General features: G+C 43.0%; 1 protein-coding gene across 1 annotated transcript in view; it reads right to left on the bottom strand.

Annotated features, from left to right (window-relative positions):
- Nucleotides 1–22,127, bottom strand: part of LOC146194656 (sodium- and chloride-dependent glycine transporter 2-like) — a 164,074-nt gene extending 141,947 nt beyond the window's left edge. Inside the window, exons 1-4 of the mRNA XM_084596611.1 lie at nt 21,956–22,127; nt 15,603–15,734; nt 13,595–13,773; nt 10,139–10,320 (exon numbers count right to left, since the gene is read on the bottom strand). Coding sequence (XP_084452737.1) covers nt 10,139–10,320; nt 13,595–13,773; nt 15,603–15,734; nt 21,956–22,127 — 665 coding nt within the window. The remainder of the gene's footprint in view (nt 1–10,138; nt 10,321–13,594; nt 13,774–15,602; nt 15,735–21,955) is intronic.
- Between the last annotated feature and the right edge of the window lie 1,156 nt (nt 22,128–23,283).

Genomic DNA, 23,283 nt, shown 5'->3' with positions numbered 1-23,283 from the left:
CTATTCTAATAAATAAAAAATTCACTTCTCAGTACTGGCGGATCTTCAGGATGCTGAGGCAATTTTTGCAAACTGAAAACGATACACACACCTCGCGTTATCTTAGTGAGGTGTGTGTATCGTAGTCCTTCATCCGACCATCTTCTCTCAGTGTCATCCTTGTATGATTACATACAACGCCATGTTCTAGGCTCTAGAAGACTAATCTTAATAGAAGATTTCAATCTGCCAGATATAAACTGGCAATCCTTACAGTTTCATTGCCTTGGTTCCGAAATAATTATAGATGCTATGCTTCAATTTTATCTTTGTCAGGTAGTAAATAAGCCTACACGTCTACAAGGAAGAACGTCCAATATACTTGACCTAATATTTTTCAGTAGCCACTTTTCAGCAGACCAGGCAGAAATCGAATATATTGATGGCATATCTGACCACAGATCAGTCCTACACACTCTTCCTATTTATAATACAGAGCCTCCCACTAAGTGTAAAATTATCTATCACGTTACACTAATGCTAGAGATTTCAATATCCTCGATCACCTTATTTATGAGGTCACGGCATTTGAAGAAATATCAAATCAGCCTTCGGCAAATATTGAGTCCTTATCATGCAGATTCAAACGCACTGTTTTCTTCTGTATTCAGAATTATGTACCGAGGAAAACAAAACTAAGCAGAAAGCAGGACCCTTGGATAACACGAGACGTGATTGATGCCAAACGTAAAGTTAAACGACTAATAAAATCATCGAAGATGAAACGCACACCTGGACTCAAAAGTCGTTTCGCTGAAGCCATTTCAGCTAAAACCAACTATTTCACAAATGCTCTACCCAATTTTCACAAAACCTCCCCCCCAAAAAAATTTTTGAACTTTCTCAAACTCAAAAAAACAAAACAAGAACCAGAACTCCCAAGTTCAAGACCTTAACTATGCTAATAGCATGAATAAATATTTTAAATCTGTTTTTAGAGTTGATGATGATGAGTTCGCTCCTATAGTCCCTTTATATAGGTTACCTCTAGCCGCTTTAAATATAAGTGAATCAGGTATATTGAATCTTTTACTTTAACTAGACAGAAAAAAAAGCTTCTGGCCAGGACAACATACCACACATATTTCTCAAACGATATGCCGAATGAATCGCCAAATACTTATTCATACTATTTAATAAATTGCTATCAACAAGCGCTTTACCCCAAGAATGGAAAAGCGCCAAAATTATTCCAGTACATAAAACTGGAAGGAAGAGTGAACCCTCTAACTTCAGACCCATCTCCTTAACTTGCACAATATGTAAACTTCTTGAACACATCATGGCCAAGCATATAACCACATTTCTCGAACAGCACATTCTGACACAATCCCAGCTTTGGTTTTGGAAAGTTCTTTCCACTGTTACTCAGCTCTTGGAACTATAAATGACCTATCATTGAGCATCGACAGTCAGAAACAAGTAGATGTGATTTTTTTTACTTCTCAAAGGCATTTAAGCTCAGTTCCAACAGAAAACTTATTAAGAAGTTATAATGCACACTTGACAGCAGCCACGTTGTTAAATGGATTAAAGACTATTTGACAGATCGGTCACAATATGTTGAGATTAACAATCAGTGCTTTAAAATTGAACGACTAACATCAGGAGAGCCTCAGGGCAGCGTTTTGGCTCCAATTTTATTTCCAATTTTATTACTGGTCTACCCTTTTATGTCAATGTCAATATGAAACGTTTTGCAGATGATTGTATAATTTACCAGAAAATTAATACTCCCGATGACCATATTGCCCTAAGCTGCGCTGCAGAAGCCGTATCCAAGTGGTGTGTTGACTGGAAAACGAACCTTCATATTAGTAAGTCTACGCTTCTAACAATAACGAGAAACAAAAGTCAGTCTTCATATTCCTATATCGCGAATAATACCCCCCTGACACGAGTTAACAATTATAAATACCTCGGTGTTAAGATGGGAGTCGCATGTCAACTATGTGACATCAGCCGCATTAAAACGGCTCCTGTCTCTCAGAAAACACCTCCGTCAAGTCCCGCCTTCAACAAAACAACTCGCATATATCGTCAACTCGCATATAACGTTTTTGTACGATCGGTTCTGGGATATGCGACTGTCGCTTGGTTCCCTCATACGAAATGTCTCATAAGTAAATTAGAATCCATCTAAAGAAAGGCAGTCAGGTTTACGTTTAACAGGTAGAGGTATACTGACTAACCGACTCAACTACTAATTGACGCCGGCATTCTCATTCTGAAAAAATAGAGCCAAACTTGCACGTATTAAGCTGCTTTATCAATTGCTGCATAACTAAATTAATCTTGATAAAACTAAATACATCATGACCTCAGAGGCAAGGCCAACTAGGCATAAACATAACCAACACTAAAACAATATACTTTCTCCACTGACCGCCTGAAATATTCCTTTTTCCCCTTGCCATAAGAGAGTGGAAAAACCCTCATCATCATATCACTAATAGTACATCACTAGATACTTCTCCAAAACTTGTTGAAAATTGCCTCCTGTCATTGTTTCAAATGTCATCCTAAATAGTCGACTTCATGTTTAGTGCTGCATTTTTTGTCCATATCATTGTTTCTGCGTGATGCTATGTGGGCCATGCCTAGCCTATCAGTGTGATCATGTTTGCCAGGCGTCGGTGATTTTCTGTGTATAACTGTACGATGAAAAGTGGCACTGTATTTTCATCGTTTCACCTTTTAGGCTCCCTTTAAGAATACGCATTCTGCATCTGACATTTTTAGCCATGTAGTCCTTTTCACCCAGATATGTTTTGTACTAAATGTCCTTCCTGTTATTTTTTATATATTTTATATCCACTCATCCCGTTCCAAACCGGTTGTTCTTATTGGTTAACCTCCCAACCTTTCCTCCTCATCTTCCTTCTCCTCGCCCTTCCTGTTAAAATCCCCAATGGATTGACAGTATGTATAAATAAATAAATAAAATTGCCATTTCTCAATTTACAAACACAAAATGGTGGCAATTACGAATTTGCGATGCCCATGATAATAAGGGAGGCATCAATGTGTACTAAAAATTGAACATGTGAGGCACACAAAATTGAAAATTCGCGCTGGATTTCTTTTTATATGTCTGAAACGTTTTCAGTTGTCTTAGTCGTTACCTTCTATGCAGGAAGTATTAAATAATGGAATGGTGGTGTATGCCCTTATTTCCTTATTATACAATATACATCACCATTTTGAGCCTCATTAGCCAGCCCCCTAGCTCCCTTTTTTTCATGCAGGGCAGGCTCTCCTCCCATTTACATATAATAAATGCGGTCCTGTGCCAGCTGCCGCCACCTTTTGCACGCACACTTGCTACTTCCATCCGAAATATTTACGCCCGTCTTCCTGAAGCTCCCGCACACGCTTGCCTTCTGATTAATTTCACTCGGTGAAGCTTAAAGGGCAACTAAGGTTTTTTTTGAACCTCCTTGGATATTACTAACGCTTTGGTGTTATGTTCTTCTCAGTATCCAGGACATTAGGAACGAAGTTTAGAACGGTTCAATATTTAAGTAAAATGAAAATTTTAAAATCTCTTATTTAGTGGCATGAATCAGACGTTTCTTCGGGCGACGTTGTGCGCGTGACTTTACAAGACGCACGCTGTCTGTATTCCCTCTGCATTTTCTGAAGGATAAAATAATGAGCTTGCACTTTAGCCATTTCACACTAAGCTGTCATTTACAATCGCTAGTTATAATCGACGCTTACATTATAGGTTTTGGTGTATCTTTCACTTCATTTTTGGTTCGTCATGACGTGTTAGGTTCGCAGAAACGCGCTTTCTAGTATCTAATACTACATGGAAGCCGTGATAGGAAGTTTGGTTTGGTCTGTGGGGTTTAACGTCCCAAAGCGACTCAGGCTATGAGAGACGCTGTAGTGGAGGACTCCAGAAATTTCGACCACCTGGGGTTCTCTAATGTGCACTCACATCGCACAGCAGACGTCGCCTTGTATTTCGCCTCCACTGAAAAGCGGCCGCTGAGGCCGGGATTCGATCCCGCGTCCTTGGGAACAGTAGTCGAGCGCCGTAACCACTGCGCCACCCCAAGTGTAGTAGGCAGCGATGAACCCTATATGCAAACTTCGACTTCGGAAGCACATTCGGTTTAAGTGTACGTCGAAAAAAATTCGTGCATCCTGAGGCAGTGAGATCGCACTCATTGTCGGAAAAACACAGCGGAGAAACGCTGTGCTGTTTCCCGAGTGGCCTGTCATCAGAGAGTCCTGAATAAAATCGATCTGATTAGTTCATCTGGTCGAAAGCTCTTGTCAAGCCTAAATTGGATTACTTTTTTATTATTTTGCGTCTCATGTTTTCAGACGTTTTTCCATGGACTAAGCATGCATATGGATTCGGGCAATGGACATGGAAGTGCACTGTGCTGCTATCACATAGAGTAAGGTTTGCATGGTTAAGAAAGGTGTTCAGTGTGGTTGCATTGCAATGATTTTTGTGTTGCGTGGGTTATTTTTGTTACCACGCTTGTTTCATTTACTGTAGGCATACATCATGTGCAGTTTTCTGCACACAGTTTTTGTGTCTAAAGTTGAATTTTGCGATTCCACTGCTCATCGCTAAGACCTTCTTTAGTGCTTGTGCCTGCTTCTCTTAGAGCAGAACTACCACACCTCCCATGAAGCACAGAAACAATACTTTAATGGAGAACATTTAGTCCTATAAATATGAAGTTTCACCACAGCCTGGTGCTAAGCATACCGATAGGTGCATGCATCAAGAGTTGTATCCTTTGTGCTAGTGTTTAGTACCGTGTAAATGTTGTGTGTTATTTTGTACATAAGAGTGACTTAATTAACATTACACATATCCTTAGAGCCAGAGTTCAAATTTAACTGATTTGGTGATTTGGAAAGGGGAATTTAATGAACCGTTTTTTTTTTGTAGCTTGTGGGGAGGAAGATGTAATACAACTGAAGCGGAAGTAGTGAGCGTGTTTGTTGATCCTCTCTGCGTTGCTCCAGGTTTTCGGATCCTGGCTATGGTCTCCGAGTTTCAAGCATAGGAGCCCACAGGAGCGGGCCTCTGCGTCTCCGCATCGGCACCACGTGCTTTCTCTCGAGCTCGTTTCACCTTTATCGCGGGCACGAACTTGTTCCAATCTAGCACGGCAGGAATAGATCTCAACCAGAATATTGGTAGGCTTGCCAGATTGTGATGGAGGTAGGATGAGCCCAGAGTCATACATCGTGCTCGGAGGCCATGGGAAAGGGCTGCGACTGGCCTGTCGGTTCATGTCGCCAGATCTAATGCAGTTATAGACGCTCCAGAGATAGGCTGATGGTGTGGTGCGGAGATGCGGAGGTCCGCTCTTGCGGGCTCCTACGCTTGAATCCCGGGGATCCCCAGCCAACGCAGACAGGAAGAACGAACGCATACATTTATTTTACTTCATTTCCCTGCACTTCTAACGCTTCTTTCTCACCTGGCGCTACAAAATTGATCTACATAATCACACTCGTTTAGAGCACTTCTGGTTCATTGATAAGGTATACTTGTAAAACATGTAAGACGGATGATGCATAGTGAACTTTTAGGCGTGCAGGGGCACGATTCACCCGTTTTCTGATAGTGGGCGATGCTTATTTTGTTTCGTTCAAATAACAGAGTGCGTGAGGCCTGGGAGTATACTTAATCAATATGACAGAGCAAGAAAGCGATCATGTGAATCGAACGTGAAGGCATTTGTGAGATTAATCTGGTGTAATGAAAGTCGAGTTTACTTCATTATTTCAGTGACCCTCGATTATACTGCTGTTTGGACTCACATTTTCTATTTCCATTTAGACCTTTTTCTTCAGCCATCACGCTTTTCTGCCGCATAGGTGAGCGTAGTTACATTACACCTCTTATATATTTCTTCTGGAGGAACACCGATGACTTTCCATGCATGGTTCTGAGTGCATCCGAATAGTACGCACCGTCCCAGACTTATTCTTCTCGTTGTTTCACGACAGCGGTCTCAGATCAGCCATCACTGCGGTCAATAAGTAGATGCGTTTGTTTGCTACTTCCAGCATCTTACTGTCTGTTGTAGTGGTGCTTCCTTCTAAGACTGTTGAATATAACCTTGTAATTTTGCATAAGGGCGTGTTTTCTTTTTGTAGTAAAATTAACAAAGAGGAAACTGCAGGACGTAGGCATGGAGACAACATACGGTGTTTTTGCTTCTCTAGCTTAAAAAAATGGCTCGCATGTCCCCACCTAATCTGATATTCATTGAGTGTATGCGTACACATTCGGTGAATAGCACAGCAGAGTACAGCTGTACCTCCCGAACAACTTCCGTATAAGAGAATTATTTCTTTTTTTTATGATAATAGCGGCTGTGAATCGAGCCGCTATAGATAACAATCGATATTTTACATACGTCTTTTCTATATCATAGTTATATAATTCTGTCATGAATACTGAGGTTCCAAAAGTGTCCAACGCCTTGTTGTGATATATGGAGACTACATGCAGTATTTGATTATAGTTTTTAGGCCTCTGTATCTCCCGAGTTTTAGGGGGGCTAAATTAGTGCATAGTCCACAAGTCTTTAATGAACTCTGACCGGTCACAACAGCGAGTGAAGACTAACACTGTCTTGGTTCAGTTAGCTTATCGTCCTCCGATTGCAGGCGCAGTTCTTTAGCCTTGCCCTAGTGAAATGTTTTCGCCTGCATATTCGCTGCGTGTGTGAAATGCACGCGACCTGCCGGCACACTTTCAGCACCACGGGCGCGAGGAATGAGTAAAAAAAAAAGAGCAGCGACGTTGCACGTTTGGCATCTCGCAAACTCAACGAATTAGCTGGCTGAAAACTCTCCATGCAAGCCAAGAGTTAGTTACCTGAGTTGGACGCCAGCCCTAACCAGCGCAGTGAACTAATAATAGGATCACTGCAGAGAGAGAAAGAAGGCGGCAGTTCGCACAGCGCGGGGAGAAAAGCAGAGGAGAAAGACGAGGATCACAAAGATAGCGGAGGAAAAGGAGAAAGTAGGCGACAGAAGCGCATCGGAGAAGCAGGGGACACACTTCGGAAACGCGCCGCTTCGTAGAGGCTTCGCGGTTCCTGATCCCTGTGCGCCAAAACCCGCCATCGTAAGACACTGCGTATTGAGTCTGCGATCACCACGAGGTTGAAAATCCGCAGCAGCTGCGCTCACAAACTGCATTTCCGAGACGATTCGCCTTTCTGACGGTCGAGGAAGACAATTTTCCAAAAACAGAATGCTCGCGTTCACGCAAATTGAGTGTTGTCCAGAGAAAGCTCAGTTCTATGCTTATTGTTACTCATGCAAGTAATCTTAATTTTCTGACTTTGCCTCCTGGTCGTATGTGCAGTTAAACCTTGTTCATGCTTTTAGGTTTCTTATTCGAAACTTCCTTCTAATGGGAGCGTTTACTCATGTTCTGTCAAACTCTCCTTAAACTTACACTGTGCAATCGGTAAAAATATTTGCCGATTATCTCTTCTTCCTTCGACAATACGCATGTCGCCTTGAGGTAATGCTGAATACCTCTTCCGCAGCAGGAGTTTTTGCAGGAAGTCCTCCGCTAACCCCTTACCGTAAACTCGTTTCTGAGCGATCTCGCTGCTTTGTTCCGTTTCGTGTTTAGGCATAGGGTAATTCGGAACAACACCGTCGTACGGTCACTAAAAAGGAATTCTGCGAAGTTTCACACCCTGTATGATGCCAGACTGAGAGCGCAATATAAAAAAAAATAATTTATTATAACTCTCTAAATTCGTGCGTTTCCACGTCCATTCTACTTAGCTTCATCATGCGCCTTCGTTTGGCGCATGATAGCCATAATTGCTTTTGCGCCATTAAATCACATATAGCTAATTAACCTATTCAACTTCCTTGGTCATGCCATTTCTTCATCCTAATATGTAGGAGGATGAAAAGAACATATATACTTTTTCTATCAAAGCCTTAAGGTAGGCTTATGGGCTGCGTGCATTCGTTCTCTAAATTCCCAGGAAATGTAGATTGCTTCTGACCACTAGGACATCTGCATATGCTTTATTCTGCAAAAAATCATAAACTACTTGAGCGTAATATAGAAATAATTTGGATAAACAATGACCGCTTTGATCACAACAGTAAACGTTAATTGCAGTGTAACACACAAGAGCCTAACTAGAGTCCAAATACCAGTTGTCTTTCTGAGTTGGAGCACACATTATTTCATTCGGCCTGAAAGGTAATGTACCATTATTGTTATTTGTCTGTGTGGGTGGGTGGTACCATTAAGTGGGTGGTACCATTACCGGTGCGAACAGAGAATATTTTAATCTGATAAAAAGTTACATGCTTAGAAAATAACCGTTGGCGTTTTATACAACTGCAAACTGCTAGCATTGTTTGTCAAATACTCGACAGTAAAAATCAATCGCTTTCACCAATTACCTTTAGATGGAGGTGTGATCCCATATCCCGTACCTTAGGGTTAACCTTATTACCAGCTCAGAATTTGTGGAAACTCCTGTTTACCGATTGGACATTAAACAACAAAATTTATCAGGACAGTTTTCCGCGTGACGTATTTTAGGAGGGAAATCGGGTTTCATTGCAAAACCTGGTACGACGTCTTCCCGGGTGACAATTTAATTCCGAAAGTACTTTCAACGGCAAAACTTTGGAGACATTAAACACTGGTTGTAGCTCTACGTGACGTTTGCCACATTCAACCAGTGGGATGACGCGACAAAGTTCTGGACTGTGTACGTATGTTGAGCCGAAAAGACATGCGGAAAGGTTTCGAAAATCGTGAACTGCAACTTTATTCCTGAAACGCGTTCAAGTGTTATCCCGCGCAAACTTAAGGGAGGAAGGAGCGTGACGAATGGGCTGCAATATCTCTTCAATCCCACGTCCAGATGCATAATAACAACGTCGTAAAATATGTGGAGAACCTTACACGTTGCCACAATGCCAGAGCTCAAAACCCAGCGGCAAATCAAGCGGGGCGGCAAAAAGGAGGTTTTTAGAGACCTTGAACTGGGGTCCTCCAGTATCGTCCAATTTTACATAGGGCGTTTCAAAATTTTACTGACGAATAAGAGAGGCCAGCGAAATCATTCAATGGAGTTGGATTGTTGGGAGTTTTAGGCACTGAAATGGGAATATATCATCTTGAAAACTTTTGGCCCAATTTCCCGACTACAGAAATGAAGGCACAAGGATCATACTTGATGGTGAACGGCGATTCAATTCCCCAGAATAACGTTGCCCATTAAGGTCCGAAATGCGAAAAAATTGATTAGTAAACTTTCTGGTTATATAATTTTTCGACAGCGGTCCAGTTATTGAGTTCTGCCACGCACATAATACCTAACATGCTATAGAATCCTCCTGCACATATTACACCGAGGATCAGATAAACATAATTTTCTAACCTTTCATAAAACACGGCATATGCCGCAATTGAAGCTTCAAAAGGGACCATGAAAATATCAACGCGTCTAATTTTCCTATGCCTCTCTCGATGCCTCCAACCAGGCATCGACAGAGGCATAGGGCTTTACGGCGCAGAAATGAAGCCTTTGCTCTCCACAGGGCCACATACAACTCACCTAAGCGCAAGTAAGCTCAGCTGCCCCCCGTGCGGTTGTGATCGAGTGCGAAGATGGCTCCCTTGTCGCCCACACAATTTTGGCGATATTACAGATGTCGGGGAAATGTCCCATCGAACGAGCCAGCCTTCGAAGAAGTTCTGTAGTTCCCGTTTTTAAAGGGTCCCGGGATACAGATCAAATGCTCCCAACTGGTTACTATTGTAGCGATACTAATGCGCAGAAAGATGCAGCATAGATCTGCCTATTGTTGGGAAACTGTATATCAAGACCGTAGTATATATTGTTTACCAGTAATTATAGAGTTCCGAAATATTGATGCGAATAAGCTATGAGTATGAGCCGCTATTGAAATTTTAATGAGCCTATATCTGCAGACATTGGTAAGCCTTGAATGCTGGAGAATGGAAGGAGGAGAGAAATAAATAAGCTCAGTTCGTCACAAACATCGTGGCTAGTCTGATGACGTCACCACGACTGGCAGGGAGAGTACTCACGTAAAAAACGCTGTCTCGGAGTAGTTCCGTGTGTCGAAGCAGGCGGTGATATTGGCGATGTCCGCGTATGCCACTCTGGCCACCTTGCCGCATACCGTGAACACGGTAGCGTTCTTGCCCGGGTCGTAGTTCTCCTCCTGGGTCTTGCTGTACACGTTCTCCTTGGCGATCTGGCATTGACGCTGCGCCCACAGCTAATGTTAGCACACTGTGGGCGTGATTTACTCTATCTATGTTCCTTCTTTCTCTGCCATCTGCTCTGTTACTCAAATTTTACTGACTGTTCTCCCTACACCCCGCCCCCTCACCCATCCTACAATCTTTTCCTCACCCTCTTTTCTTCAGTTTCCCCTGTAATATATGCGTACATACGGTACCGTAACAGTATAATACAGTTTTCTAAACATTTAGCAGCACTGAAGCATTTCAACTGATATACACAGGCTAGCGCTGATTTAACGAACGTCCTCTCCAGTGCTTCCTCATATCGACAGTAAAGGTACAGCGCTGCAAAACAGGACAAAAACTTGCAAGCTTTCGTTTGTGTTATTTCTGCAAGTTCTGTGAATCATTTGTAGGTATCTTCCTTGGTATGCCAGCTAAGCCGTCTGTGAAACTGAAACCTCTTGCAAAAAAAAAACTGTGAATGATCGTTTTTTAAAAAGAGTCGCATTTAATTGTTTTGTCCAGATCTAAGCTCAAAAAGTAACATATAATGGGCACAAAAGACAATTTTTTTTTAATGAAGCAAAAACTGATTGTCTTGCTCGGAGACCTTTAATTGGAATTCGTCAGCCCTTACGGGTCCCTCGTAAGCCTATTCATTGCACATCGTTTATTCGATTGAAACCTAAAGTAGCGTTGTGTTGGGTCCAAATTCCTTTGCGAGGTATTGCCAGTCACATTTGTCGCTTAACGATCGCTGTGCTAAAACGGTTTCCTTTTAGTGAGCCATTGTAATCAACAGCGTATAATTTTATTTCAATTTCTGTTTCATTTTCTTTCGACCGCTCTGATAATGAGATCCAAAAGCTGCTTGTCTCTTTTTTCGTTCTTTTTGGTTTTATAAGGCAGATGAGAAAAATTCTGATAGCACATCTGGCTGTAATCTGGCTCTTTACCATCTTCGGTAAAAGTAGACTGGGAGCAGTTAGCCTTCTTGTTGACCGCAAGTATTCTTTAAAGCTGTGCTTCGCAATGGCGCTTCATCAAAATCAGGATTATCCAGCGATATACACTAAAAGTGGCCAAATAATTCCCTTCTAGAATCCATTCCTTCTGTTGCTGATAGCTAGAAGGCTTTCTTTAGCAGATCACTTTCATTTTTTTAATGAGCACTACGCACTAGGTTAAATTGTAGGCCACTTGCTTCTACTGAGTTATCATCATATTTGCCGCCTGATGGACTCTTGCTCGATCAATGCCATCGCCAAAAACATTACAACATAGCAATATAGCAGGTATATTGTCACCTTAACTCGTAGCTTGGCTGCTGCACGGTTCCGAAGAAAAAAAAGAGAAAACTGAACGGGAGGATTGCTTCCGCTTTCGGCGGGACAGGCACTCTATAAAATGTACTGCAGACTTTTTGTGGATATGCTGATCGCATTTTTCTCATGGTCTATAACAAGTATTTAGGGGCCACATTGCATCAGATTTTGGTTGTTCAGCAAACCTCCCTACTCTGCAAGTTGTTACGTTAGATAAAATTAGGCGAGCCATGTCTCATTTTGCCCCATGGCATAGTTCACCCCGCCCTACCCTACTGCATGATGGTAGCTATACCATAATTCCGCATTTAGTAGTCAAAGAATCCGTCGATTATATAAAAGTAATTTTAGGGACTGGAACTGACGGGAACGGCCAAAGCTGCCGAAATCTGTATAAAAGGTTTCAACGCAGAAAATAATATGATCGTTAGAAAGTTGTTTTAGTCGTATGCCAAATCATCGCATCAAAACGAAACAGCAAGCATTGTTCGGCACAACTCTTTCTACAAAAATTAAGTCTCAAATGTGATGTAACTATTTACCGTAGCCGTATGCGTTCAAGTTTGAGACGCCTTGGCCTACGCTAGGAAGGTAAGCTGTATCTGCAGCGGCTCTGAGACTATAAGACTATGCTATGAGGTTGGCTATGAGGGCGGCTATAAGGGACACAGAGAGACAGCGGATATGAGGGACACTGAAACGCTTTTTGTCCAAATGGGGCTTCCAGCGGTATCCTTAAGTTTTCATGCCACGAGCTATTGAGATGGGTAGAAAGTAAGGACCAGCTGTCATTCGTGGCAAAATAGAAGTCTTCCACTAGAGCTAATGCTCATCACTCCGTGAACTATTATTTGTAACGATGTCGAAGAGAATGCGTCGAAGACAGTTAAAAAAGCCGGCATGGCTCAGGTACCTTTTAAAGCGATTGTGGGTCGATATTGACATTTATTGTACGATCATTTTTTCTCTGGCTGTCTTCGCACCAGTTGCGCGAGCAAATAATGCAAGCGAAGGAATCGAAAACAAAAAAAGACCGTCCGAATATTGCTATTGAACGCCTCTATGCCTGCCTAGAGGTCGTTCTCCTAGAAGTAACACGCCTAATATATTGTGTGTAAAAGTTTCTTATGAATGTACTGTGTCCTGCAATGAGAAAACGAGAATTTCAAAGAAGCGTATGAAGCAGCACAAAGCTAGCGTCACAAATGCGAAAAGAAAGTAAAGCCCACTGGCCGAGTAGTGTGAAGCATCGCACCACCAGATAGCGCCTTAGCGACCGATTCAAACCCGCATTGAAGGCTGCTGCTTGAGTCACGGTAGAATTAGCAGCAGTAGGAATTGTTCATCGATCCCCCCCAGTTACTTCTAGCTTACTATTGAAACTGCGGTGAAAAAGAGTTCCCGGTGGTCGGCTGCACAGGTGCTTGAGAACCGAGCTGAAACTTGCCCCCAGTCACATTTTGATGACTAAATCGTGTAGATTTCGAAAGGCTATGTTTGCTTAAAGCTTCTCTGAAGCTCGTTTCGCACTTATACCCACATATATAGTGAGAGAGGCAACTGACTGCCAATTTCTTTCTTTAAATATGAATAAAACTCAACTGGCGCGCTTTGTGCGTCCAGAATGTGAACAAAATAAGGCACAACGCCGGTTGAAAGCTCCACTGTTTGACTTGGCTGCATCCGGCCCCTAACAGAGACGACAAATGAACTTACACGAGCGAGCTTTCCCTTTGTGCTTTTCTCCTCCCCTCCACGCGCTCGCGCCGTACGTGGAAGATTTGAAGAGAGTGCCTTCAATCGACGTCTGCGGCGAGTTTTATCCTAACCGAATCAATAACTTCATGTCGGATAAGAAATGTCCACATCAGAACACTATTTAGGGTAGCAGGTTTAACGCTGCTTCAGTGTATCTTTGTTGCCCTTTAGTAAAACGACGCGTACAGAGTGGAAGCATAGCTCTTACCGTCTCGTCGACCCTCCTCTCTCGGCAGTTGAGATCGGTGGCGCCCCACCATGTGTAGCAGTGGCTCCAGGGCAGCTCTTGCTGAAACGTCTGCAAGAAGTAGAAGAAGACGCAGGCGTTCTCGAAAGCCTTGTACGCGCCGATGACGAACGTCTTCAGCAGCATGGCCATGCCGATGCCTGCGCCAGAGAATGCGTCGCTGTGAAACCGGTGCGCACGGAGTGAAATCATTTGCTGTCAAACGTACATGCAATGCTTGTGTGACTTCAGAACTGTTAAGAATGAACTTTTTGAGGAATGCCGAGGATATCTTCTGAGGTTAATCTAAAGCGATACAATACAGCCAGCTCACAATGTCATCCATCCAACGAGCTCAACTGTTGCTGTGTACAAGTCGATATGACAACGCAGAAACGTGCAATGCCGACCACCAGAAATAAACTTCAAGCTATAGTCACTAATTTCGTATATGCAGTTTGCCGTTGTGCAAATAAAGGTATTTTATTCTGGTGCCGACATTTCCATGCGCATTTTATGGCACTTCCGACATAGCCGTTAAATTTAGGCGCTTCTTCTTGCATTTTTACTTCAAAGACGCTAAGCTATGCTCTTAACATGTTTATTTCAGTGCACTGCACTAGAAATTATATTTGGAAATCATATATGTGTTTGTAGTTGCAAAGTGAATGCTGATTCTAGGCCATAAAAGTCCTCGTCGAAACGCTAGCTCGGCTTGCCGAATGACGCTCCCCATCAACCCTTGTTCAGTGCTCTAAGTTCCGGTGATGTAATTTGCCATTTGAAACTCTGAATACGGTCAAATAGCAGGTGTGCCCATTTATAAAAAGGCAGAACAAATAAAAACTGTAGTTTGCCTGGCAGCGACACTGTGATGTATTATGATATTACTACGACAAAGCCGCTAAATTGAATGCAAATGCAGCGTATAGGCTGAATTTGCAGCCTTAATAAATATCAAAGCTGAACACAATAAAATGTAGGCATCGCAATTAAAGAAATATTTAGCCCCCTCACTCCTCTCTTCTCCCCAAACTATAAGCATCCTGCATATATCTATGCATCTTTTAACGCGGAATTTCTCATGACAGCTACAGTGCCATACCATAACCACGGGATCATTTTCGATAATGAGTAGTGTACACTGATGGGCCAGTTCATTAAGAAGTATTTAAAGAATTGGGGGCATATCAGACAGAAAAAAATGGAGCGAGAACCCAAAACCGAATGCAAACGTAAAATTGTACGGAAGGAAAATTTAATTTACCGGTGAAACAAAAAAGGTGCAGGAACACATTTATTTCGGTTGCGTGCATGTCGTTACGATATCAGCAGCAAGAAACTGCAGAATGCGTCCATCAGACATCATACCTACGGTTAAAATCGAAACAACTGACAACCATCGAATAGTAGAACCGTAACAGGAACGATTAATGACACTCTTCTTGAGCTGATGAAATTAGCCTCTTTCTGGTGGGCAGCAACTGCTGCCTTACTCGTGCAGGAGTTTCAATTATGACACTCTAACTTCTCAAGTGCTGACTGAAAAGAACAAAAATATTTTTCTGCCCTCACTATTGTCCCAGGTGCTTCTGCAGGCAATATAAGGAAGCGAACTTCTTACAACGTCGCCCTAAACTTGTTTTCAAGAGGCTAACAGAGGCTAACTTATTTGTTCTTATATATTCAAAAACTACGGAAGACACACTCTGCACAGGTCCTTGTAGAATGCGAGCCAGTTAGCAAATAAAGAGGGGACGATAAAAAGACCACTGCATGACGCATGAAGGGTTATCAAGGTGAAAACGTAAGTGTGGTGTCTTTAAGCGCTTTGACCCTTTATATATTTCTTAGTAGTCATGCTAGGGTCTGCACATTGTACTTTGCATTTTCCGTATACTTGCACACAACAATGTCTGTGTAATATGCTGCTTACTTTACTCCCTCCTTTGTTATGATTTCGCTATATATACTCGTACAGCCGAAGTACCTTTTCCGACGGGGACGCAGGTCCAGATCTCAAGGCATCCTTTTCCTCGGAACTGACCAATCAGCATTTCGAAGGCGACCATGGGAACGCCCACCGCTACCAGGATAACCGCGTAGGGAAAGAAGAAGCATACTGCAATGTTGACAACGCAGAGAAGTACATGAGAACCACCTTTCAAATTCACAAGTACTTTTCGGAATCTCGCGCATTACCCGCATTTGCCTAAAAATCCTACGTGGCAGGATTATCCTAAGAGTTCCCTATACGAGGCGTTTCACTGAAAACTTTACCGATCTTTTGAAATACTTTTTTTTTTCATTTATAGGAGCGGTCTCTTCAATTTGTGAGTGCTGTAACAAAGGGTAATAGAGTAATATAGCTGAGACATGCTTTGTATTCAATGTACGCCAACTACCAATAAATAGCTATCCATTGAGTTATTATTCTTAGGCGTCTAATTTATTTCGAGCTGCTGTAGCCCCTTGTTAGATTCGATATTTGTTTTTATAATTTTGGAAGAGCGAATGTTACGTGCTCCGTGTAGCGTCCGAAATTTTTAGGCAACATGCGAGCGAATTCGATTCCGCGCTGCCAGGTTTAGCGCTGGCCATGCCACCCATCACGCGTCACACAGCGGCGCGTGTGTAATGGGTTGTTTTCGCAGCACCGGAAAGGAAGCGGTGGTTGGTTTTGGTTTAGGGGTTTTACGTCCCAAAAAGAATCAGGCTATGAGAGACGCCGTATGAGAGGACCCCGGAAATTTTGACGACCTAGGGTTCTTTAACGTGCACTGACATCGCGCAGCACACGGGCACCTAGCTTTTCTCCTCCACCGAGAAGGGGGGGGGGGGGGGCCGCCGAGGCCGGAATTCGATCCCGCGTTCTTGGGCGCAGTAGTCGAGCGCCCTAACCACTGCGCCACTCCGGCGGGCCGAAAAAGGAAGTGGTCAGAGGGCGTAGTTAGTTCGTTGTAATATGACGCGCTACGACACTGGTAGCGCTCTTCCGAAAATTATTACCCCTTCATGCTCAAGACGTCTATTAAAAATAATGGCTGACAACTTCAGAAGAAACATCTTGCTTATAAGTCTTGATTTCAGCTCTCGGCTCTGTTGGGTTTAGTAGGTTGTTTGTTTTCGACTAATTTATCAAAAGCACTTATTCAGAAGTAAGCCCTTGTTTTAGATTTCGGCAAATATTTTGTTCCTGTTAGCCCTCAGGGCAACATAGGTCAAGAAGAATTTATGCTTGTTACATTGCATACAAAAAGAGCAACCATATGCCATAGTTGCGCGATGCTAAGTGTTCGCCTGAAAAGAAAATTTACTCATATACAGAACGACAAATTTTATTTCAATGCATCTGAAGCCAAATACTGCCAATGCATCAGAGCCACAAGGCAGCACGCCAACCACAAGGACAGCGACGACGCCGTACAAACGCTGAGACGGCCGCACTGAGCTTGTCCCGTAGTCTGCGCGTTTGTACGGCGTCCTTGCCTTTATCGCTGCTTAACAGGATGCAATTCTCTAGAACAGTGATCTGACTGGAAGAAGGATCCACAATCGCGAGAAAATGAACTAGGTCTCGCACTAGTATATCATGTCTGGCAATCCAGAAAAAAAAACATACGCGAAGTATCCTATGGCTTAGATGCGCACGACGCCTGGGGCGTTTCCTGGCATGATCAACGATCACTGCATGCTTGAATTTGTTCAGTGAGCAATGCCTGCCAGTTGAAGTGTAGGCGTCATGTGCTGTCTGCAGAAGCATCTGTTGGACATTCCCCAGTGCTTCTCGCAGTTACAGTAGTGGATTCAGGAGCCGGCGCGCTTCAATACGATGAGATGAGGCGACGAATGCATGGTAGAATTATTGTCTACAGGTCCACAACGTAGGCGGTGGCGCTGTTGTAGCGTAAGGCTGTAAGGCTCCGCGCGCCCGCGTTAAACCGCGCGCGCGGCTAGAGTCCCGTCAAACTGCCTGCAGCTTTTTGCTGCTTTCGTGCGATTCTTTTCTGCTCTTTCTGAGTTTGGGGAGTTAAGATTTGTCAGCTCCAACGTTATTGCTTCGCCCCTGGTTGCAAAACGAGATACCAGTGAACGAAAGGCGAGCAACCGTCGCACTTCGCTGAGCCAGGGGATGAGAACCAATGGAAGCAATGGGAACGCAACCTTGGTTGGTTGGTTGGTTTGTAGGGTTTAACGTCCCAAAGCAACTCAGGCTATGAGAGACGCCGTAGTGGAGGACTCCGGAAATTTCGACCACCTGGGGTTCTTTAACGTGCACTGACATCGCACAGCACACGGGCGCCTTGCTTTTCATCGAAAAGATAAGGTTTTGGGATGTGAGCTACATTACGAGCCATCATGCATTGTGAGGGACTTATACGTGTCATCGACGGCAAAGAAGTCCCCATCCCACGTGGAAAGCCTGGACTTTTACCCGATGCGGTGCCAACTTTGCTCCCGGACGCACCGACCTATCTGTCAAAGGAAACACCGCTACAGGGACCCCCTGGAAAGAGAAAAAGCGCAAGCACCTATCCCAAAGAAGCGAAAATATCATCAGGTCATTATTCTGACCTTAACAAGGAATTGAGGTATGGCTTTTTTTTTTTTTTTAGAAATTCAATAATGTTTCATAGTGTGTACTTGGAGCGCTATACTAAAGGAGTGCTTTATTTATACAAGTTATTTGGTCTTGTCCTGCATTCACCAGCGTTAATACATTGGCGGAAATTGACCATTCGATCTGAAGAAAAACATGCACGCATCATAACAACAAACAGAACAGGGGCATGCTTACCACACCTAAAATTGTCACGTTCAGCTATAGTTTGCGGTACACACAAAGGTCTCTAAGTAAAGCGTTTTTTTTTAATTGCAGTTTCTTGTTGCCCCAATCCTCTACTAAAATACATCCAATGGCTCAAACTAGAGCCCACTTGGCCACGTTTACCAACAGCTTCGATATGGGCGCAGGGCAGCCTCGATGATACGATAAAGTATTTACTCATTTCCCTTTGTCCAGCCTTTCCTATGGGCGGCGATAATGCTACTATGCACTAATGTTGAAATATAGAAAACGGCCTGATGGGCGACTTGGTGCAGGATGATATGAACGGCGGCGCAACAAGGACACTAACAAGAAAGAGACACTACATGCGCACACTACCAACTGTTTGTTGGCCGAAAAGTGGCATATTTATACATTCAGCTCAAGCATGACACTCATCGCAATTATCACTCCGAACCCAACACGTGGAAAACAATTTGCGACATCGGGTAAGAGACAGGAAGCCTTTACCACCTGCAGATAAACTGACAAAATTTTGGTAAAAGAAATTAAAAACAAAAAAGTCCGTCTCTTAGCAAAAGCGACGTCAAATATTCGTAGCATCAGCGGAATCATGCATGAGAAGCAAAGGCAGTCCAAAACCTAAAACCATAATAAAAAAGAAAAACAGAAAAGAATCGTAGCAACAGAAGAGTGAAACGTAAAAAGCAAAACCGTCGGAAACCTAAAAAAAAGATGAAACCAATAACAAAATGAACAACCGGCCTAAACAGACAACAGACAGCTGCTAGAAATACAGGGCTGAAAATTCGCACAGTACATAACGCCACAAAAAACTATCACTTGTGACGATGTACTGTGTAAAGATTTGTGTAAAGAATCCATTCGCCTGCTTTTCAAGCAATTGCTGAAGATATCTTACAAATGTGAGAACTCGCGACCTGCCATAATATACGAGCAACATAATTATCTAATAACTGCAGACATAACGCGCTCTAAACATTGTAACATGAATAAATGCATTCGGGGACAGATTTTTGTGGCTATGCAGCTAAGGCGAACTGCGCGCTGTTTCCCTCACAGTATAGTAGATGCAAATCTGTACTTCTCTCACGATTTCGATCACAGTTCTTTTTTACTCTGAATGAATAGTTTTCGAGCCGCTAACAACGTAGAACTGTATAGCTTTTTTTTACAGAACAACCCGGGAATGTATATTTACGACTGGTCAAAAGCCCCCAGGAAGTACCGGTGCGGACAAACGGAGCATGCAGTTTTATTCAAAACATTTTCACGCGTTGAATAACTCCTACTAGCAGTCGTGGTACGTGCGAACCGGTAGTGGACCCCAGTGGTCTTTCACTTGCACAAAAATTGTTTGCTTACCTGCTTTGAAGGAGGCGCGATTTTAATTTGAACGGAAATGCGTGCTCCGTTTACTATGCCCGCAACTGCACGTTGTGGAAGCAAGCACATCGCGAAAGCACAAAAGGAACCGCTGACGAGACGCAGCAGACGCTGCCTGCGTACGCTTCGTGGCGTTCCTGGAAGGCAGCGGAGCCATCGCCATGGGCACGGAGTATTATACTAAACTTTAAAAGTCGTACACTAAACCTGTACTGAATAATATCGTAATATATTCTCGTGCAATAACAACGTGAATAATTCCGCAATGACAGTATATCCGAAAGCACGACGCCGGAAATATCGGGAGGGAATATATTCTCCTACTTTATTGATCATGGTACGTGTCGGCTCTGTAACTTTGGCTACACAGGCACAGGAATTCGTCCAGAGTTTTTTTATAGCTAGTATTTTCAGCGAATATACTTCAAAATGAACGTAAGGAAAGTACAGTTTAAGCCTAGTTGATCTAACATGACAGCCCCTGTATGATACTGTTTTCTCCATCCTGTCTCCGCTCCGAATCTTTCCGTCTCGTGAAGCCGAAACAACTGTTTAATTCCTCTAGTACTGACAATAAACGTTGTACTCGCTAATGGAATTTCACATAGCATGACCTACTGTGTCTAATTGCGCTAGACGTCAAGGAGTAAAGGGAAAGCTCTCTTCGGTGTAAAGAAACTGTCACTGTCTGCATTCCACCCGGGATGAGTGTCGGGAAAATTGGTTTGCTCCTAGGTTTACTAGCACAGAGTTCAATACCAGGAATATGATATCTGAGAACAGTGTTATGACGCGCGTAGTTTTAAGATGTGAATAACCCAGGAAAATGCCAATATGTAAGCTTTTTCAATTGGATTATGCAGGATATATGCAAGAAAGAAGAATACAGGTTAGTTCTGGTTTTCCTCTGCATATGTGGCGTGTGGCACCACGCGACGTCCTTAAGTGTTTTCGTGGACTAAACAGCCACCTGTAATCATGTTGCCTCGGAACCTGCAATTGTTTTGTTTTATGTGGTGTGCGTTATGCATACAGTACATTATATGGGGGTGTGCGTGCGCCCGCGTGCGTGCATTCGGAGATTCTGTGTACGATTTAAGTGCTCAAGAAACTACTCACTCATTCCAGCCGACAGTGTGAGCACAGTGCGCTATTCAGTTACTGCGAAAGATGGGTAGAAGCAGGCAAATATTCCTCATATAATTGTCATACTGGGGAAGCTTGAGAAGCGCTTGTGTTGTGTGTTTCTTCGTTCGTCTTGTATTCCCGCGTTGTTTTCACTAAATATCAGTGCCAACTCGCCAAATTTGCAGCCTTAATTACCTCCTTAGGTAGTAAAATGCTAGAAATAGATCTTAGCAATCAAATAATATTCATTCGGGAAACATATGAGTGGTTTTAAAAGCTGCCTTGCATTTCGGTAGAAGATGATATGCATCAAGTCGTTACTTCTCGTAAAGTCGGTACCTTAGGGGTCTTGCTTTGTTAGACGACATATAGGTGGCGACCCTAATTTCGGAAGCTTAATAAACTAAATATCGTATAGGCCGCCTCCAGATATTCCAGGACCTCTATCTGCGACAATAATGTGACACAGAATGTGTCTGGCATATGCACAGCAGGGCCAACATCGAGGCAGCCAGAGCGAATATGCGGGTCGATATCGCTTCATGTTTGGTCTATCTGGGCTCAAACTTGCCACGGGAATTTTGAATTTTCGCTACACTCTACGTGTTTCCAATGACCATAAGAAATAACAGGAGCCAGTAGATGTCTTAAAGCAGAAAATAAGTTGGCCACGTCCATGCAGAATTTCTTCGGACTCTCTACAGCGCCAAAAAAAGCTGCGTCTAAAATATACCTGTTTATTCACGCGGCGTTTCGCTCCTTGAAACGAGCAAATGGCGCTAAAGAAAGAATTCTTATAAAATTTAGTTAAAAAACAACAGTTAGGCATAGTTGCACTCAAGGCTTCATTCTTATTACTAAATAAAATTTAATAAAAAAATCCATAAAGGGTTTCAGGCAAGTTAAACCGGTCACTTCGTTCACCTGCAAGCGAAATGTGAAATACCAAAGGAGGCACGTACATTTGTTTAGGCTTCCCAAGGATATGCGAAAGATGCGAGGATGCGCGCAGCACTTACTTCCACCGTGCGTTACCAGCAGGTAGGGAAACTCGGTCAGGCACTGGTAGCTGAACGAGATGCAGACGCTGATGTAGAGAATAGCCCGCTGGTTCGCGTAGTAGTCTTTATCGGGCGGGCCCTGGAATGCACCTTCGGCCGACCCGGAGCCCCCGGAGCCGCCGTCTGACATGGTTGTGCCGCTAGGTTGTAAGTATATCCGAATAGAGGGATATGGATCAATTTACATGTCACTCCGGAGTTTTCGGCTAATATTTCTTATAACGTTCTCGCGTTAAAACGGGAGTTGCTCTGTTTCGCGCAAAATAGGCCATAGGTCCTGCATGCTTGACGGAGCACGCATTTTCTTATCTTTGATTTAAAACATCGGCAAAACTATTGTTCACGGAAACAAAATTTTGTGGTTTCCGACTATGCAGCAATTTCGCTAAGTGACATAAAATACGCCGGATTGTAAAGCGGCTGGGACATGTTTACTCAGTGACCCTGACCATGCAGTAGATCTCGAAGAATTGAACAGCACCAACAGATGGAAGCTCTGGGTCTGTTTACCTCTGTGGCATTTCTTATTTAGCGATACTGCAGACCAATGTTTTGGCCCAGGCAGGAGGGGCGTTACAGCAATATGCGAAAGTGAACAGGCTCTACAACAATAAGAACAATGATCGACACAAGATGACACAAAATAGGGGACACAAATCCAGAAAGAGTCAGGAACACTATGCAAAGGCAATACAACGTGCACTATAGAAATCTACTCGATGAGAAAAACAAGATTGAGACTGTAAATTTCGTTCTAGCTATATTCCATTCTATTCATATTCCAAATTCATTCCAGCAAAAAAAAAAAAAAAGAAAAGAGAGAGATCAATATTTAAGAACATACTGCAACACAGGGCACCTGTGATCCAGTCAAAAGTCGTTCTAGTTCTTGTAGGAAATCGTTGGATTCAAAGACAAATGGAGATAACGCGTTCGATTCTTTCACTGTTTTGGGGAAAAAAACTGTTCTTATAGGAGTTTATTTTTGCAAACATCGGAGTCAGTGCGTGTTGTGTAGTATGCCTTGTTCGCCTGGTAGTAGATTGCTGAATACAATTAGGAAGGTTTAACAGCCGTTTTCTTGAAATAAATTTATGAAGGAGCAGAAGTTGACCTATTTTTCGGCGTACTTGTAATGTTGGATTATGATGTTCTTGCATGAGCAAAGAAGGTGTCTCTAGTCGTTTATATTTCCCGTATATAAACCATACAGCTTTTCTTTGAATACATTCGAGTTTTTTCCGTGCTTGCTGTAGGGATCCCAGAGTTCCAACGCATATTCTAAT

The sequence above is a fragment of the Amblyomma maculatum genome, chromosome 3 (assembly GCF_055883805.1).
Source record: "Amblyomma maculatum isolate TAMU_Amacu chromosome 3, ASM5588380v1, whole genome shotgun sequence".
Taxonomy (NCBI): Eukaryota; Metazoa; Arthropoda; class Arachnida; order Ixodida; family Ixodidae; genus Amblyomma; species Amblyomma maculatum.
This window is presented reverse-complemented; position numbering and strand designations above follow the sequence as displayed.